Genomic DNA, 20289 nt, shown 5'->3' on the forward strand with positions numbered 1-20289 from the left:
TTTTGTGTTCCTGTAATGAGCAGGACTGGGTGTATCAAGATGGACACGCATTGACAATGGGTGTAGCAATGTGGAGGCGGCGCTGGCTTCTCGGGTGTAGCAATGTGGAAGCGGGTTTCATGTTGGCCTCGGAAGTACCCGCTCTATGCCCCGGAAGCCTTACTCGTTGCTGTTCTCGGTAGTATGGCTCCGCCGCTGTCTCGGTTCTGTCCGGCTTGACTCAACATGGCAGAACCACCGCGGGAGTCCCCGTGTAGTCTGACTATACCTGCCGCCCGGAGCGGACCCCCCAGCCCGGGTCTCTCCTGCTCCGGACCCCGAAGTCCCCGCAGTCCCGGCTATCAAGAAGCCGCCGGCAAAGCGGGCGGGAAATGGGTCCGTCTGAACGTGGGCGGGACGTACTTCCAGACCACCAAACAGACCCTGTGCCGGGAGCCCAAATCCTTCCTGTACCGCCTGTGCCAAGAAGACCCGGACCTGGATTCCGACAAGGTGCTGACCCGGAGCCAGTGGTTGTCATGGAGATGTATCCTGAGAGGAGCCGAAGTGACCGCCTCCCTCCAGCACACCTGTATTCACCCATGTATGGTGTCTATAGTCACATGTACAGTGACTTCACCCATGTAAGGTGTCTATAGTCACATGTACAGTGACTGTATTCACATGTATGGTGTCTATAGTCACATGTACAGTGACTGTATTCACATGTATGGTGTCTATAGTCACATGTACAGTGACTGTATTCACATGTATGGTGTCTATAGTCACATGTACAGCAATTGTATTCACATGTATGGCGTCTATAGTCACATGTACAGCGATTGTATTCACATGTATGGTGTCTATAGTCACACGCAGAGCGACTGTATTCACGTGTATGGTGTCTATAGTCACATGTACAGTGACTATATTCACATGTATGGTGTCTATAGTCACATGTACAGTGATTGTAGTCACATGTATGGCGTCTATAGTCACATGTATGGCCTCTATAGTCACATGTACAGCGATTGTATTCACGTGTATGGTGTCTATAGTCACACGCAGAGCGACTGTATTCACGTGTATGGTGTCTATAGTCACACGCAGAGCGGCTGTATTCACGTGTATGGTGTCTGTATTCACGTGTATGGCGTCTATAGTCACATGTATGGCGTCTATAGTCACATGTATGGCGTCTATAGTCACATGTACAGTGACTTCACCCATGTATGGTGTCTATAGTCACATGTACAGTGACTGTATTCACATGTATGGTGTCTATAGTCACATGTACAGCGATTGTATTCACATGTATGGCGTCTATAGTCACATGTACAGCGATTGTATTCACATGTATGGTGTCTATAGTCACACGCAGAGCGACTGTGTTCACGTGTATGGTGTCTATAGTCACATGTACAGTGACTATATTCACATGTATGGTGTCTATAGTCACATGTACAGTGATTGTAGTCACATGTATGGCGTCTATAGTCACATGTATGGCCTCTATAGTCACATGTATGGCCTCTATAGTCACATGTACAGCGATTGTATGCACATGTATGGTGTCTATAGTCGCACGCAGAGCGACTGTATTCACGTGTATGGTGTCTATAGTCACACGCAGAGCGGCTGTATTCACGTGTATGGTGTCTGTATTCACGTGTATGGCGTCTATATTCACGTGTATGGCGTCTATAGTCACGTGTATGGCGTCTATAGTCACGTGTATGGCGTCTATAGTCACGTGTATGGCGTCTATAGTCACGTGTATGGCGTCTATAGTCACATGTATGGCGTCTATAGTCACATGTACAGCGATTGTATTCACATGTATGGTGTCTATAGTCACACGCAGAGTGACTGTATTCACGTGTATGGTGTCTATAGTCACACGCAGAGCGACTGTATTCACGTGTATGGTGTCTATAGTCACACGCAGAGCGACTGTATTCACGTGTATGGTGTCTATAGTCACACGCAGAGCGACTGTATTCACGTGTATGGTGTCTATAGTCACATGTACAGTGATTGTAGTCACATGTATGGTGTCTATAGTCACATGTACGGTGATTGTAGTCACATGTATGGCGTCTATAGTCACATGTACGGCGATTTGTATTCACATGTATGGTGTCTATAGTCACACGCAGAGCGACTGTATTCACGTGTATGGTGTCTATAGTCACACGCAGAGCGACTGTATTCACGTGTATGGTGTCTATAGTCACACGCAGAGCGACTGTATTCACGTGTATGGCGTCTATAGTCACATGTACAGTGACTATAGTCACATGTATGGCGTCTATAGTCACATGTACAGCGATTGTATTCACATGTATGGCGTCTATAGTCACATGTATAGCTACTGAATTCACATGCATGAAGTCTATAGTCACTTGTATAGCGTTTCCTGAATACATGCAATTTTGTGCACATTTACGAACCATGTGTGGCCCTCGCAGTGCATTCAATGTTAATGGCGCCCCCAATGTGTGAAATCAGAAGCATGAAGCTGCAGAACTTGCCTGAGCTTTGTGTGTAGGGCAGACTATTGCATGTATGGGGTAGTCCTATGTCTGTGCGCATGTTCACTAGGCACTATAGTGTGAATGCAGCCTACAGACCATTCTTCTTTGTTTTTTTGTTCAACAAGCTGGTTGAACAAAAAACGAGCCAATTCCACCCATTCAATGTGTATGGGGGTACTGACATCAGGCTTCCCCGCCATCATAAGACAATGATCGGTGCTGCTGGCTACAGTGGGTGATACTGATCAAGCAGATGTTTTACAGGCGGTAGTACAGAAGTCAGTTGGTAGATCATCTTCTATACAGCCAGGGTGCCCATACGTGGATTAAAACTTGGTAGTCCTCCATCTGAATTTTGATCCATCTATCCCCTGGTTCACATCTGTGTGGGCGGTACCACTGCGGGACCCGCACAAATACCAGTAGCCGCACCACCCACACAGAGGAATGCGGGACTTTTCAGGCGGGTGCCATTCATTTTAATGGCTGCAGCCCGCACTGGAAATCGCAACCGTACTGGGAACCTCGGTTCCCCTGTGGGCTGCGATTTCTAAAGTAGTGCAGGGACTTATTTCCTGCATGTCCCTGGGCACGGGAGTCAATTCAAATGAATGGGCTCGTGTCCGTGCAAATCACGGAGCGCACAGATGTGAACCAGGGCTATAGCTGGCTTAAATTGGAGCTGAACCATCCTATTCAGCCATGAAAGCTGCCATCTTAGCCTCTTGCTTGATCTGCACTTGTCGTGATGCTGCACATGTGAGCAGTTATGACTCCAGATATTTGATGATTTGACAGTTTGGCTCAGAGCACAAGCAAATGTGACCGTTAATTCCGAGCATGCCAGGAATGGAACTGTTTTTGAAACCAGCATATCAATGGGTTTAGTTCCACTTTAAGGTCCCATTCACACTTATACAGTCCATTGTAATGCTCTACATAAGGACCTGTTAAAGTGGAACTTTAGGCAGAAAATTAAGTCCTGCTAGATCACTTCAGGTGGGCCGCCTTTGCAGGTATAGCTATGAAAAACATTACAAATAAGTGTCTTTACAGTTTAAGATCCAGTAATACACTGTCCCACCCTGCTCTGCACATGCTCAGTTGCTCTCCATTTTTAGGCAATGTCGAATTTTTAGAAGCCAATCTGCTGACAGCCTTAAAGCAGGATTCAACCCTCCTATCCTTTACAGCTAAGGAAGCTGCTTCTGTTTGATCTGCAACTGCCATGATGTTGCACATGTGATCAGTTATGACTCTGGCCTATTGATGGTTTGACAGTTTGTGAGAACAAGCAAATGTGACAGTTAGGAATCCCGGGACTCCTGGAACGTAATGTTTTTTTGGAAACATTAAATCGATGGGTTTAGTTCCGCATTATAATTTACTGCTGCTTAGGGGCTCTGAGCTTCAGCAAAATGGCAGCCTTTAGCAAGAAGAAACAGGAGCAATGCTAGAGGCAATTTACAGCATACACTGATTTTGGTAGCTTAATTATTAACCTGGAATGTATGTTCCTTGCTAAAGAACAGGTTGTTATGGGTAAAGTTCCACTTTAATCACTTGCCCTCCAGAGGATTTAGCCCTCTTCCCGACCAGGCCATTTTTTGCGTTCCGGCGCTGCATTACTTTGACAATTGAGCGGTCATGCAACGCTGCACCCAAATTAAATTTACATCCTTTTTTTCCACAAATAGAGCTTTTTTCTGTGGTAAATGATCACCCTTGTGTTTTTAATTTTTTTGCACTATAAACAAAAAAAGAGCGACAATTTTGATAAAGAAACAATATTTTTGACTTTTTCTATTAAACATGTCCAGTAAAAAATTTGAAAAAATCAATTTTCCTCATAATTGTAGGCCATTTAGGGTATTCTGCTACATGTCTTTGCTAAAAAAAAAAGAAGCCCAATACGTGTAAATTGGTTTACGTGAAAGTTATAGCGTTTACAAATGGTGGTGTATATATACTGGAATTTTTTATTTTTACTAGCAATGGGGGCGATCAGCCACTTACTGCAGGACTGCATTCTGACACTGGGCGGGAAACCGACTTGGTGTCACTGACATCCCCAGTGACACCAATACAGTGATCAGTGCTAATAAAAAGCACTGACATTGTACTAATGGCCCTGGGCAGGAAGGGGTTAACATGTGGGATGATCAAAGGGTTAACTGTGTGCTGTTTCACAGTATGCTGTGTGCTTTCCACTGTAAGCACATTGCTTTGTATGGCTCTGCTATGCAGAGCCATAAAAAGCAGTGTGCAGGAGCTGACGGGGGAGAGATCTGTGTTTATATACAGGTTTCTCCCCCGTCAGAGATACTCTGAGCCATTGGCTCCCACTGCTGTCAATCACAACCAGTCAGCCAATAAGGAGAGAGATGGGATGGGGCTAAGCTGCTGCTCCATGTGTGAATGGACACACGGAGTAGCGGGTGCCCCCATAGCAGCAGTTTTAGAATCACGTTAAGGTCCCCTTCACACTTATACGGTGTGCTGTAATGCTCTGCACCATTTAAAGTGGAATTTCAGCTATAAACCTAATTATCCTTAAAACTGTTCCCTACACACCTCCGTACACCTATGCTAACTAACCCGTGTAAGAAAGATGTATATATTTCCCTATTTTCAGGCCGTTCCAGTCACGTGATTGACTCCCATGTGTCAGCCACAGGGGAGAGGAGGGAGCGCCGACAGTGGATGAACCTTTGATGCCAATGGGTGACGTCACCACTCTAGGCTTCACCAGCCATTGTCGGATCATTCTCCCCTGCAGCAGCCACTGGCTGAGACGGGAGCTCACATGCCTGGACCAGAATGAATATTGGTAAGTATATACATCTTTCTTAGACCTCATGCACACTTGTAAAACAAGTGGTTTTTTTTGGAGTTTTTTTTTCTTCCTCCTAAATGCCCCTTCATGTTACTCTTGTGTCCATGCACATATAGGGGTTTACAGGAGTTGAGGCAGAAAAAACAAACTCCATCATTTGCATGTTCTGAGTAGGAGCGTTTGGGCTGAAAAAAATGCACATTAAAGCTAACCGTGTTTATGTGCGCAAATAGTCAGAATAAAGTAATTTACTGGCTAACAGAGTGCATTAATGCCAAACGTGTATACACACACGCCAAAAAGTGGCTTTTGCCATGTTTTTTTCTGCTGCTTTTCGCCTGCAAGTAGAAAAGGCATCATAACCACTTCCAGTCTGGACACTTTCACCTCCTTCCTGCCCAGGCCAATTTTCAGCTTTCAGTGCTATCACATTTTGAACGACAATTGCGCGGTCATGCAACACTGTACCCATATGAATATTTTAGCATATTTTTCCAGACAGATAAAACTTTATTTTGGTGGTATTTTTTCACCACTGGGATTTTTTTTGCTATATAAATGAAAAAGTCCAAACATTTTGAAAAAAGTGTTTTCCTTATAAAATTTAGCAAATCTCTCTTCATAAATCGTGACCAACATTTATTCAGTTATCTTTTTAGTTAAAAAAAAAATGACCCAAATTAGTTTATAACCAAAAATTATAATTTTTCAAAAAATGTTGTTTACTTTTTCATTTTATTTTTGTTTATTATTATTTTTTTTTTTTACATACTGTCACCCTAGCAGTACAGTGTCACAATGGTGACACTGTACTACTTGTGGGGGTGATGAAGATTTTTTTTTTTTTTTTTACACTTATTGCTTTTACACCCATATAGGCTGTAAAAGCAATAATTTCTCCTCTCTGGCTGCATTCTTGCAGCCATTGAGAAATACTGTGAGTTGTGATTGGTCACAGCTTGTCACATGGTACAAGGATGTTGTGAATAGCCCTGTACCATGTGACCTCTGTGATCATTCACAGATTTCACATGTAGTAAGCAATGATGTCAGAAGTGACATCTTGCTTACTACTATTCATGTGATCACTGATTGGCCAATATTTTAATATTGAAGGCTTAATTTGATTTAAGGATATTTTAATGAAGGCTTAATATTTAACTTCTTGCTGCCCATATAAAACATAGGAGGGTGGGCTTTAATGCCCACACACTGCACATGTGTATGCATGGATGGCTGAGCTTTCTGTGCTGAAGGAGTACTTCTAACACCGTGACCATGCTGTCATAGACAGCTCCTGGTCTCTATTGAGCACATTACAAGCCAATCACATAATCTAGTTATACGGTGGCAGAGCATCTCTCCTGTGACGGATCACTTACCTAGTACATGATCTGGCACCTCCGGGTAGGGGGGCGGGAGCATTCACGTACACTGCCGCCGACCCGGCTGTGGTGTGATCAGTGGGTGCTAGCTCCTGTAAGACCTCTCCTCATTGAGCTCTGCAGAGTGTAATTTCAGCTCTCTGCCCCCTTTTTTTGGAACCCTCAGACAAGCATTATACACTCACTGGCCACTTTATTAGGTACACCTTGCCAGTGCCAAGAAAATATCCCTCACACCATTACACCACCACCAGCTTGAACTGTTCATACAAGGCAGGATGAATACATGCTTTCATGTATTTATGTCTGCCCATTCTCCTCTGACATCAACAAGGCATTTTTCGTCCATACAGCTGCTGCTTACTGCATATTTTCTTTTTTCAGACCATTCTCTGTAAACCCTAGAGATGGTTGTGCGTAAAAATCCCAGTAGATCAGCAGTTTTTAAAACTACTTAGAACAGCCCATCTGGCAGCCAACATTCATGCCACATTCAAAGTCACTGAAATCCCCTTTCTTCCCCATTCTGATGATCGGTTTGAACTTCAGCAAGTCATCTTCACCACGTCTAGATGCCTAAATGCATTCAGTTGCTGCCATGTGATTGGCTGATTAGCAGTTTGTGTTACCAAGCAATTGAACAGATGTGCCTAATAAAGTGACTGGTGAGTGTAAATTCTGGACTTTGGATGTAGCGAACAGAAGACTGCAGGTAAACAGGTACATCTTATGTAGGTGGATTTGTTTAATCTCTGTGTATCACCTGAAGCCAGTCACATCACATATGTAAGGGTTTACAACCACTTTAATGTATTTTTAAAACCCTGCTAAAGCAGTATTTTTGTTGTTTCCTAGGATGAAACAGGAGCCTATCTAATCGATCGGGACCCTACCTACTTTGGGCCAATCCTGAATTATCTACGACATGGGAAGCTAATACTTGGCAAAGAGCTAGCAGAAGAAGGTAAGGAATAAAGGTTCAGGGAAATTCGTAAAAGGTGTCACACTGACAGGCACATGGCCAGGGAGTTTTATACTAAGGGTTGATGGAGCCTGGCAGGGAACTGGGAGACTCGTTCGCCATCAGGTCTACATTACTTTTGATTGGCAGTGGGCAGATCAATGGCTGCTATTCAATTCAATAGCAGCTTTTCAGTCCGCCCACTGCCATGTCCTGGTAATCAGATGTAAATCTGACATGATCGGAACTAATCTCACAGTTCCCCATCATGCTCCTCTCAGCTTCACCCACCCAATAATTTCCCAAATATGGGCGTTGCTATGACTGACCAGTATCCCTGACCTCTGGGTGAATGGGGCCAGGGTTACAGTACTGTGTGGGAAGCTGTCACATCCTGTACATGACAGCTTTGCAGCACAGACATGCCCCATTCTGGGCACTGATATGCAGTACTGAAGTCTGCCAGATTAGAGTTGGTCCTAGTTACCACCAGTTTTGTAATGTGCGAACTGGCGGTAATTCTTCATAGCGGCAGATTCTGAAAGTGGCAGTAGTAAGAACTGCCTGAAATTGCTGCACATGCCAGTAATGGTACCTCCGCTGGCAAAAATGCTTGGCTGAATTAGACACAGGGAGTTCTTAAGGAAACCACCTCCAGAAAACTGGTTAAGATTTTATTAAACTCCCCAAGTATTTTTTTAAAGCCCTAGAGCAGTGGTTCTCTACCTTCCTAATGCCGTGACCCTTTAATACAGTTCGTCATGTTGTGGTGACCACCAACCATAAAATTATTTACCCAGTAATTATAATTCATAAGGTCGTTTTACCTCCAATACTGCTGCTTTCAACACAGTAGCTGCTTTTAACAGAGTAGCTGCTTTCAACACAGCAGCTGCTTTCTACACAGTAGCTGCTCTTTACACATCGGAAATGTGTTTTCTGACGGTCTTAGGGGACCCCTGTGAAAGGGTCGTTCGACCCCCAAAGGGGTTGCTACCCACAGGTTGAGAACCACTGCTCTAGAATGTCTGTTTCTGTGTGACATGGGGTAGATTTACCAAAACTGGTGCACCCAGAATCTGGTGCAGCTGTGTATGGAAGCCAATCAGCTTTTAACTTTAGCTAGTTCAGTTAAGCTTTGGCATTAAAACCTGGAAGCACCTGGAGTTGCACCAGATTTTACACTCTCCAGTTTTAGTGAATGACCACCATAGTTTTACTACTCTTCTTTTTGTAAAGGAAATAAATCCTTTTAATAGTACAATGCTCAAAAAATTTAACACTTTTTAATCAGTGTATAGCATCAATTCAGTTAACCACGTCAAGTCCGGACTTTTACCCCCTTCCTGTTTAGGCCAATTTTCAGCTTTCAGTGCTATCACACTTTGAATGACAACTGCGCAGTCCTGCAACACTGTACCCATATCAATTTTTTAGCATGTGTTTGAGACAGATAAAACTTTATTTTGGTGGTATTTATATATCACTGGGATTTTTTTTTTTGCTATATAAATGAAAATGTCCAGAAATTGTGAAGAGTTTTGCTTTGAAAATTTTGCTAATTTTTCTTCATAAATCTTGGCCAAAATGTATTCAGTTATCTTTTTAGTAAAAAACCACAAATTATAATTTTTCAGACATTGTATTTTACATTTTATTTTATTTTTTTTAAATTTTTTTTGTCTTTTTTTAACGCACTGTCACCATAGTGACACTGTACTACTTGTGGGGGATGAACATTTTTTTTTTTTTACACATATTGCTTTTACACCCTTAAAGGCTGTAAAAGCAATAATTTCTCCTCTCTGGCTGCATTCTTGCAGCCATTATTATTATTATTATTATTATACAGTATTTATAAAGCACCAATAGTTCGCTCAGCGCTGTACATTACAAAAGGGGGACAGAACATGTGACAGAACAATACCAATACAATGCAAAACATGAGGGGATTGAGGGCCCTGCTCTTTCGAGCTTACAATCTAGGAATTGAGAAATACTGTGAGTTGTGATTGGTCACAGCTTGTTACATGGTACAAGGCTGTTGTGAATAGCCTTGTACCATGTGACCTCTGTGATTATTCACAGATTTCACACGTAGTAAGCAATGATGTCAGAAGTGACATCTTGCTTACTACTATTCATGTGATCACTGATTGGCCAATCAGTGATCACATGATCGGGACCTCACACAGAGGTCCCGTACAATGATCGGTGTTCCTACGGACACCGGATCGCGGTGCTGCGCACTCCAAGGGAGCATGCATAAGCAGGGAGGACATTTATAAATGGCAACCTGCTCCTGCACGGCCGTTTATATACATGGGCCGAACAGGAAGTGGTTAAACTCCTGTCATCTTGATCTGGTCAGTTAAGTAGCAGAGGGGGTTGTTAACTTCTTGCCGACCAGTCACTGTAGAAATACGGTGGCAGGTCGGCACGGCTGGGCAATACCATGTTTTAAAGCGTGCGTTTGCAAAACAGGTAGGGGGCGTGCGCGAGGCGTGTGCCCGCCCTACCCGTCCCGCCGATCGTGGCCGCAGATGGCAGTCGCCGGGTCACGGCCGGTCATTATCGGTCATGTCCCGGCGATTAGCGGCAGTCACTGACAGAGAGGACGGCTGCAGTCTTTACACTGCACCTCTGCTTTCTGTCAGTCCCCTGTCAGCTCCTGCCATGCTGATCCGGAGAGAAGAGTTTATCTCTCTGGATCAGCGGTATTCTCATGCAGTACACACCCCCGCCCCCTAGTAAAACACTCGACTCACACAGTTAACCCTTTCAGTAAATAAAAAAGTTAACCCCTTCCTCCCCAGTGCCATTAGTACAGTGTCAGTGGTTTTTTTTTTTTTTTTTTTTTTTTTGCACTGATCACTGTATTGGTGTCACTGGGGATGTCAGTGACCCCAAGTCAGTTCCCCCCGTGTCAGAATGTCCGCCGCAGTCCTGCCATAAGTCACTGATCGCCGCCATCTTTCCCAGTATCTTTCCCGCCATTTGTAAACGCTATAACTTTCACGTAAACCAATTAATTTACACGTATTGGGTTTTTTTTTTAGCAATGTCGCAGAATACATTTCGGCAGAAATTTATAACTAAATTTGATTTTTACATTTTTTTTCTGTACATGTTTTATAGCAAAAAGTCCACCGAAAGAAAGCTCTATTTGTGTGAAAAAAAGGACGTAAATTTCATTTGGGTGCAGCATTGCATGACCGCGCAATTATCAGTTGAATTAGTGCAGCGCTAAGTAGCAAAAAGAGGCCTGGTCATTAAGGGGGGTAAATCCTCAGGAGGGCAAGTGGTTAAACCGTTTCAGCTGCTTTTGTGTTAATGAAATTAACAGGTGTACTAGATGGGCAACAATGAGACGACCCCTAAAACAGGAATGGTTTTACAGGTGGAGGCCACTGACATTTTTTTCCCTACTCATATTTTCTGTTTTTCTCTAGTTTTGCATTTAGCTAGGGTCACTGTCACTAATGGTAGCATGAGGCGATACCTGGACCCTACAGAGGTTGCAAAGGCAGTCCAGCTCCTCCAGGATGGCACATCAATACGTGCCATTCCAGAAAGTTTGCTGTGTCTACCAGCACAGTCTAAAGAGCATGGAGGAGATTCCAGGAGACAGGCAGTTACTCTAGGAATGCTGGACAGGGCCGTAGAAGGTCCTTAAGCCATCAGTAGGACCGGTATCTGCTCCTTTGTGCAAGGAGGAACAGGATGAGCACTGTGAGGGCGGCCTGAGGGCCCGACATCCTCTAGTGGGCCCTGTGCTCACTGCCCGGCACCATAGAACTCGAGTGGCATTTTCTATTGAACACCAAAATTGGCAGGTCTGCCACTGGCGCCCTGTGCTTTTCACAGATGAGAGCAGGTTCACCCTGAGCACATGTGACAGACGTGAAAGGGTATGGAGAAGCCATGGAGAACATTATGCTGCCTGTAACATTGTTCAGCTTGACTGTTTTGGTGGTGGGTCCGTGATGGTATGGAGGGACGCATAAACCTCTACAGGCTAGACCAGGGGTCCTCAAACTACGGCCCACGGGCCACATGCAGCCCGCTGAGGCCATTTATCCGGCCCGCCGGCAGGGGCGTATTTGCCGCCAGGAAGGGACACTTAAGTACAGGGGTGGTCAGGGGGCTGCTGTATCTTACCTGGCTCTGGTCCCAGTCCCACGACGATCCAGTCCAGGAAGCGCTGCTCCTTCATTCACTCCGGCCACTCCCTCACTCGATGTTCACGCTGCCGCTTGGCTCTGCCTCCTCACCGGTGATTGGGCGCCAGAACTGTAGCTCAGGAAAGGCACACAGGCAGCCAATCATCTGCGAGGAGGCAGAGCCGAGCGGCCCCGCGAACATCGAGTGAGGGAGAGGCCGGAGTGAAGGAGGACAGCTGACATGTAAGTGTTCCGTGCAGATGGTGTTGCTGCAACCAGGTATGCTGGCTGCAGCAGCACCATGCTGGAGCAAGGGTCAGCAAGTTAAGTGTCATTGGTTCAGTGGGAGGAATAGTGCCCCATCATTGGTGTCACTGACACCAACGATGGGGCACTATTCCCCCCCCCGCACTGACACCAACGATGGGGCACTATTCCCCCCCCCCCCCACTGACACCAACGATGGGGCACTATTCCCCCCCCCCCCACTGACACCAACGATGGGGCACTATTCCCCCCCCCCCCCACTGACACCAACGATGGGGCACTATTCCCCCCCCCCCCCACTGACACCAACGATGGGGCACTATTCCCCCCCCCCCCACTGACACCAACGATGGGGCACTATTCCCCCCCCCCCCCCACTGACACCAACGATGGGGCACTATTCCCCCCCCCCCCCCCACTGACACCAACGATGGGGCACTATTCCCCCCCCCCACTGACACCAACGATGGGGCACTGTTCGTCCCCCCCCCCCCCCGCTGACGCCGACGATGGGGCACTGTTCGTCCCCCCCCCCCCCGCTGACGCCGACGATGGGGCACTGTTCCCCCCCCCCCCCCACTGACACCAACGATGGGGCACTATTCCCCCCCCCCCCCCCACTGACACCAACGATGGGGCACTATTCCCCCCCCCCCACTGACACCAACGATGGGGCACTGTTCGTCCCCCCCCCCCCCCCGCTGACGCCGACGATGGGGCACTGTTCGTCCCCCCCCCCCCCCGCTGACGCCGACGATGGGGCACTGTTCCCCCCCCCCCCGCTGACGCCGACGATGGGGCACTGTTCCCCCCCCCCCCCCCGCTGACGCCGACGATGGGGCACTGTTCCCCCCCCCCCCCCCGCTGACGCCGACGATGGGGCACTGTTCCCCCCCCCCCCCCCCGCTGACGCCGACGATGGGGCACTGTTCCCCCCCCCCCCCCCGCTGACGCCGACGATGGGGCACTGTTCCCCCCCCCCCCCGCTGACGCCGACGATGGGGCACTGTTCGTCCCCCCCCCGCTGACGCCGACGATGGGGCACTGTTCGTCCGTCCCCCCCCCCCCCGCTGACGCCGACGATGGGGCACTGTTCGCCCCCCCCCCCCCCGCCGACGATGGGGCACTGTTCGTCGTCCCCCGCCGACGATGGGGCACTGTTCGTCCCCCCCCGCTGACGCCGACGATGGGGCACTGTTCGTCCCCCCCCCGCTGACGCCGACGATGGGGCACTGTTCGTCCCCCCCCCGCTGACGCCGACGATGGGGCACTGTTCGTCCCCCCCCCGCTGACGCCGACGATGGGGCACTGTTCGTCCCCCCCCCCGCTGACGCCGACGATGGGGCACTGTTCGTCCCCCCCCCCGCTGGCGCCGACGATGGGGCACTGTTCGTCCCCCCCCCCCCCCCCCCCGCTGACACCGACGATGGGGCACTGTTCCCCCCCCCCGCTGACACCGACGATGGGGCACTATTCGTCGTCGTCCCCCCCCCCCCGCTGACACCGACGATGGGGCACTATTCGTCGTCGTCCCCCCCCCCCGCTGACACCGACGATGGGGCACTATTCGTCGTCGTCCCCCCCCCCCGCTGACACCAACGATGGGGCACTATTCGTCCCCCCCCCCCCCCGCTGACACCAACGATGGGGCACTATTCGTCGTCCCCCCCCCCGCTGACACCAACGATGGGGCACTATTCGTCCCCCCCCCCCCCCGCTGACACCAACGATGGGGCACTATTCGTTCCGTCCCCCCCCGCTGACACCAACGATGGGGCACTATTCGTCCCCCCCCCCCCCCTGCTGACACCAACGACGGGGCAATGTCTGTGCGTCTTATGGAGCGGCCGGCCCAGTATTCCCACTGCCGTTGTATGTCGGCAGTCTCTGGTCATCTCCTGTACTGTGTCCGCATTTGTAAATGCCACTGCTAGTAAATGTTGTTGGGAGTGCCACACTTGTAGTTTAGATTGCATCCCTCTTGTGCATTGTCTACACTTCCTGATATAACTTTGTTGCTAAACACTATTGTAAAGAGATGTTTAATGGCTTCTTTTTTTGGGGATTAAATTTTGAAAGTTACTATAGTACCTTCTGAAGTGCATTGACCTTTTTCTACAAGTAAAATGTATGTGAACCCTGAGCATATTGCCTGGTAAATCTACCATTGGAAGCATTTTGTTATATCTGTTTGATAAGTGTAAAAAAGTGGTGGTCTTGCCGGACTTTGTGTCTGTTTAGTCCACCCATTTCTTATCTTACAACTGCAGAATAATTAGCCTTTATGTTGTTGAGATCTGAGAGTAGGAGCTGTTCAGTACTTCAGCAAGAGACACTGGAAGTGTTGGCAACACTCAGCCCATAATAAAGCTGTCTGTGGTCAGTCCACAGCAGCACTTAGGAACCAAGTGCATTTCTGGCACATCAACAGAAATTGAAGTTTTTCTGTTCTCACAGGGGTTATCTCACAGGGTCTATAGGGGGTAGACTCTTCAAGGGATAAAACACAGGCAAATGAGCATGTATTGTAGAGATGTACTGCATGTTTCTCTATCGTACATCACGGGACACAGAGCAGGCCATAATAATGACTATGTGGGTTATATGTTACCTATAGGTGAATGGAGACTGGGCGACCAATCAAACAGGAAGTCCTCCCCCATATAACCCCCTCCTACACAGGAAGTTTTTTCACCAGTGTCTGTAAGGTGGATGTTCACTGAACATGTGCTGCTTGTGCTCTGTGAAGCATACTGGGAGGTCTGGAACGATTCTAGTGAGAGTCAAGGGCCTCAATTGGATCCATTCGAAATGCTGTTAAATGGATGGTACCCGAGCCTCGCTGGATAAGAAGAATTCTCAAGGTTTTTCCTGTAATGTGGCTTCATGGCAATGGACCCTGCATTTTCGGAACCCTGTGCAGTTTGATCTGACCAAGGCGCTTCCGGAAGGGTGCTATACAGGTCCAAGGCAGTGGCCCCCATTTAAAAAGGGGGACCAAGTCCTTGAAGGTCTTTAGGACCAGGCCTGCCATGATGGGTGAAGGTTGGTCCCTAAATAAAAGTTCAGGGGCCTGCAGCAGGATTAGTAAGTGTGTGTCTCCTCTCTATCACCAGGGGGAGTACTTTTTTTTTTTTTTTGCCACTTCAGGGAGTCTGTAGAGACCATGTGGGCGCACGTGTGGCGTGGACGCATGCGCAGTAGTAACAGCAAGAGGAAGTTTACATAGAACGCTGCCTGTTAGAGGTAGTGGCTGCTGCCGCCACTACCTCTGCTGCTACTGCTGCTGGAGGGATGGCCAGGACACAGAGCAGGTTATTCTAAAGACACGTGAGTACTTCCCTGGGAGGATCGGCCAGTCAGGCAGAAGGGTTGTGTACATGCTACCCGCTTTTTTCTTTTTTGCAGTGGACTGCATTGAAGTGTGTTGCTTCACTTTAACCACTTCCCGCCTGGCCTATAGTAAAATGACGGCCAGGTGGATCTCTTGTTGATCCGGGAGGAAGTCATATGACGTCCTTGCTGGATCACACCTTGCGTGTGTCCACAGGGCCACGCAGTGGCGAGATCTGTCATCGGCTGTGTACCTTGGACACAGCCTATGACAGATCTGTGTACTGGCCCCGTTGCCAGTACCATGTGACCTGCTGTGACCAATCATAGCAGGTCACATGACAGTTGTAAACAATGGATGGCTTCCTTTCATGCTATCCATTGTATACAAGTGTGCCTAGCTGTGAATGGTCACAGTGATCACATGCACAGGCTAGGCCAGGGGTGAGCAAACTTTTTGACTTGAGGGCCGCAATGGGTTCATATATTGGACCCGGGGGCCGGACCAAGAGTAGATGAATGATGTGTATGTGTCATCCATAGTAAGTATAGTAATATTCCCCCATAGTAAGCATAGTAATTCATCCCCCATATAGTAATTCATCCCCCCTATAGTAATTCATCCCCCCTATAGTAATTCATCCCCCCTATAGTATTTCATCCCCCACAGTACTATTCCCCCCCAAGTAGTAAGCCAAGTCCCCCCTGTGTCAATTTACTTACCTTTGCTCCGCGCGTTCCTCTCGCCGTGTTCCCGCGCCGTTCCGGTCTTCAGGGCGGACTGTGAGAGGAGCCTAGCTCCCCTCACGTTCGTCACGCTGCCCCGCCTACACACATCCTGACAGCCATCCTGACAGTATCACGCTCCGCGGGCTGGATTAAAAGGTCCGCCGGGCCATATACGGCCCGCGGGCCGTAGTTTGCCCGTTGCTGGGCTAGGCCAATCACAGCCCATCTGTGTCATGTGATTAGCCGTGGCTAATCACAACAAAAAATTTGAATGAATCAATTTCATTCAGTTAAATGCTTGCTTATAGCAAAGAAATTCTTTGCTAAAAGCAATCAAATTGTGTAAAAAAGAAAATTCCCCAAACAATGGTACTATGGTAGCATTATACTATTTTGGGCATAGTGTAATATGAAGAAAAAAAAAAATCTTAAAAAGAGAAAAAAATGTAATAAAAATAAAACAAATTGAAAAAAAGATTATCAGTTTTTTTTTTCATACTGTCACCAGTCAGTGTCCCTGAGCCACACCAGTTATGTGATGACGCTGTACTGCACTGGTGACATTTGTGAAAATTGTTTTTTTAATTTCTTCATTTCCAAAAAATTATGACAAAAAAATTAAAACTTAAAAAAAACTCGCCATGCCTCTTATGAAATACGTCGGACTGACTACTTTGCAAAAAGGGGTCATTTGGGGGATATCTGTACTGTTCTGACATTTCTGGGCCTCAAGAAATTAGATTGGCTGTCAGTACTTCAGGACTGATCAATTTTCAGATCTATACCATAGTTTGTGAACTCTATAACTTTCCTACAGACTTAATAATAAATACTGATTTGGGTTATTTTCACAAAAGAAATGTAGCAGAATACATCTTGGCCTAAATTTATGAAGAGTAATTATTTATTTGCAAACTTTTATAACTGAAACTAAGAAAATGGTGTGCTTTTTTTCAAAATTGTTGGTCTTTTTTTTTTTGTTAATTTAGCAAAAAATAAAAACCCCAGTGGTGATTAAATACCACCAAAAGAAAGCTCTATTTGTGTGAACTAAATTATAAAAAATTAGTTTAGGTACAGTGTTGCATGACCGTGCTATTGTCATTCAAAGTGTGAGAGTGCTGAAAACTGAAAATTGGCCTTATCAGGAAGGGGGTAAAAGTGCTCAATATTGAAGTGGTTAAGCAGGTCTATTGTGAATGCTGTGTTTTGGCCACTGCCGGGTCCTGTAGAGCCTAGTTGAAATTCCGCTGTGTTATCATCTGAAAGACCAGGGACAGCGGGTGAACCTGAGCCACTGCATTTGTCTGGCATTGTGGCTACTACCGGTGCGTCCGCTTTGAGGATCTTGCTTCAGCTTTAGCAGGATTAGAAGACAGAATTGCTGGAATGATTGCATAGGTGGCTCAAGGTGGTAAGAAGCAGGAAAGATCCCCTTCTTTTGGACCCAACAGTCCCTGAACAAGAATTGGTGGAAACTGAGGATGAAGATGTGGTAGAGGATCTTGAAGAGGGTCAGTCAATCGGTTCTCTGTCAGGAGTCACAGCCAGAAGGGGGTTTCTGCTATTCAATCACAGAGGTTATTAATAACCTCACTGATACGGTCCGGTCAGGTTTCAAGTTACCCCCAGTAGAGGCATCTGAGGTTTCTTATTCCTCTTTAGGCTCATTAGAGCCGCCTCAAAGTATTCAGGCATTTATTCAGTTATGTATGCTGACTGGGAGTACCCAGACAGAGTTTTTGTTCTACAAAGTGTAAAGTCTCCCAAAAACTGCGCTAAAATAAATATAAATATATTTAATATCCCCAACAATATATAACCTTCAAATGAAATAAAGTCCGTGCCTCAAAATACCGCCAATTCCTAAAAAATATATAAATCACTTATATAATTATATCAGTGTTACAAATACCATGCTTCCACCTTAAATTATTAAACACATACAAGAAAAATATTTAAATAAAAAAATATTTTAGCAGCGCATGTATCAATATCAGATTCTAAATGAAATACAAAAAAGTCCAAATGTTTCAGTCCATTCCTGTGATCAGTCACAGTGACAGAAATCATAAATATTTCATAAAAATAAATCACTTAGATCATCCGATAATAATCACCACGTGAATACTTGTGCCAAAAAGTAATATAACTCTGTGTGGTGCTCCCCTCTCAGGTGTGCACTCACCAAAATGTGTTGCCTCCCACTCTCATGGTTGGCATACTGAGCTTTGGTAAATAATCCTCCAGGGACCAGATCTCCCTTCAACCTGTAGTACTGGACTCCTTAGATAACCGTTCCCGATCTCCAGGGTTAAAATAAACTTCCTTCCAATTCGCCACTCATAATATATCACATAGAAGATACAAGATGAGAACCCCATATGGTGCAGTACCACTTAAATACCTTATTCTCCACAATAGAGTACCACTTACAAGATGTAAAACGTATTAAAGCCCAAAGATGTTAATAGCTAAGATGTTTGTGAGAGAAAAGCCGGAACAGTGCTCTTACCACTGCCGGCCTCCACTCTGACGCTCTTGCCTCACTTCCGGTCACCGCACAGGCTCTCCCTGACGTGCTTCATCACTTCCTATGAATAAGTCGGAAGTGACGAAACACATCAGGGAGTGGCTGTGCGGCGACTGGAAGTGACACGGGTCAGAACCGGAAGTGACGCAGGAACGTCACGGAGTAAAGGCCGGCAGTGGTGAGAGCACTGTTCTGGCTTTTCTCGCACAAACATCTTGGCTATTAACATCTTTGGGCTTTAATACTTTTTACATCTTGTAAGTAGTACTCTATTGTGGAGAATAAAGTGTTTAAGTGGTACTGCACCATGTGGGGCTGTCTTCTTTTATCTTCTATTTGGACGATCTATTGCTCAGAGGTTAGTCTGGTCCAAGCCTAAGAAAAAATGTGGCCCTTGTGATTCATACTCTGGAACGCTTGGGCTGGGTGCTCAACTTCGAGAAGTCTGGAGTATTTGAACACTGTTCAGACCTAGGTTTTTCTGCCTCCAGGAAAGGGCTGTACCCTGAGCGATCAGGTTTGCAGTTTGAGGAGCAGGAAGTATCCTTCCATTTGTCCCTGCATGACATTAATGGGGAAGATGGTATCCTCATTCGAGGCAGTACCCTGTGCGCAGTTCCACTCAAGGCCTTTGCAGAGAAATATTCTGTCGGCATGGAACAAAAAGATTCCAGCGCAGAATTACCCCATGTCTTTGTCCCCCCGGTGCTAAAAAGCTTGAATTGGTGGTTGGAAGCTTGGAATTTGGAAAAGGGAAGATCTTTCACACCAATGATTTGGAAACTGGTAACAACCGATGCTAGCCTCTCAGGTTGGGGGGCTGTTCTAGAAGGGACCACAGTCCAGGGGACGTGGTCACCACAGGAAAAGATCCTTCCCATCAATATCCTGGAGCTTCGGGTGGTGTGGCTTGCCCTAAGATATTGGACAACCAGGCTTCATGGTTGGCCAGTCTGGGTCCAGTCCAACAATGCTACAGCAGTGGCATACATCAACCACCAAGGTGGTACCAAGAGCCAGAGGGCTTAGGAGGAGGTTAATCACATTCTGTCTTGGGCAGAAGTGCATGTTCCGGTTCTGTCAGCAGTATTCATTCTATGGATAGAGAATTGGCAGGTGGACGACCTCCGTGGTCGGTGGTTGTTTCCTGGGGAATGGGCTCTGCATCCTGAAATGTTCTCGCCAATCTGCCAGCGTTGTGGGTACCCGGACGTAGATCTATTGGCATCCAGGTTCAACAGAAAGGTGGACAGGTTGTGTCTAGAATGGGGTGGATGCTTTGATAATACCGTGGGATCAGCTTTCCCAAATCTGTGCCTTTCCCCCGATTCAGCTTATCTCGCAGGTCTTACGCAGGATTCGAGTCGAGGTGATTCCAGTGATATTAGTGGCACCATCCTGGCCCAAGAGGTCTTGGTACGTGGACATCGTAAGGCTAGCAGTGCGCGATCTATGGCCTCTGCCAGATTGACCAGACCTACTGTCTCAGGGTCCTATATAGCACCTAGCTTTACAGTCACTTCGTTTGGTGGCATGGCTGTTGAGACCCAAATCTTAAAAGATAGG

General features: G+C 46.9%; 1 protein-coding gene across 1 annotated transcript in view; it reads left to right on the forward strand.

Annotated features, from left to right (window-relative positions):
* The first annotated feature begins 134 nt into the window (after nucleotides 1-134).
* The window catches only part of KCTD2 (potassium channel tetramerization domain containing 2), a 35283-nt gene continuing 15128 nt past the window's right edge, over nucleotides 135-20289 (forward strand). The window contains exons 1-2 of the mRNA XM_089682640.1: nucleotides 135-492; nucleotides 7593-7701. Coding sequence (XP_089538766.1) covers nucleotides 226-492; nucleotides 7593-7701 — 376 coding nt within the window. The 5' untranslated portion in view covers nucleotides 135-225. The remainder of the gene's footprint in view (nucleotides 493-7592; nucleotides 7702-20289) is intronic.

The sequence above is a fragment of the Staurois parvus genome, unplaced genomic scaffold (assembly GCF_062004578.1).
Source record: "Staurois parvus isolate SC_StPar_1 unplaced genomic scaffold, SC_StPar_1.0 ptg000293l, whole genome shotgun sequence".
NCBI lineage: Eukaryota > Metazoa > Chordata > Amphibia > Anura > Ranidae > Staurois > Staurois parvus.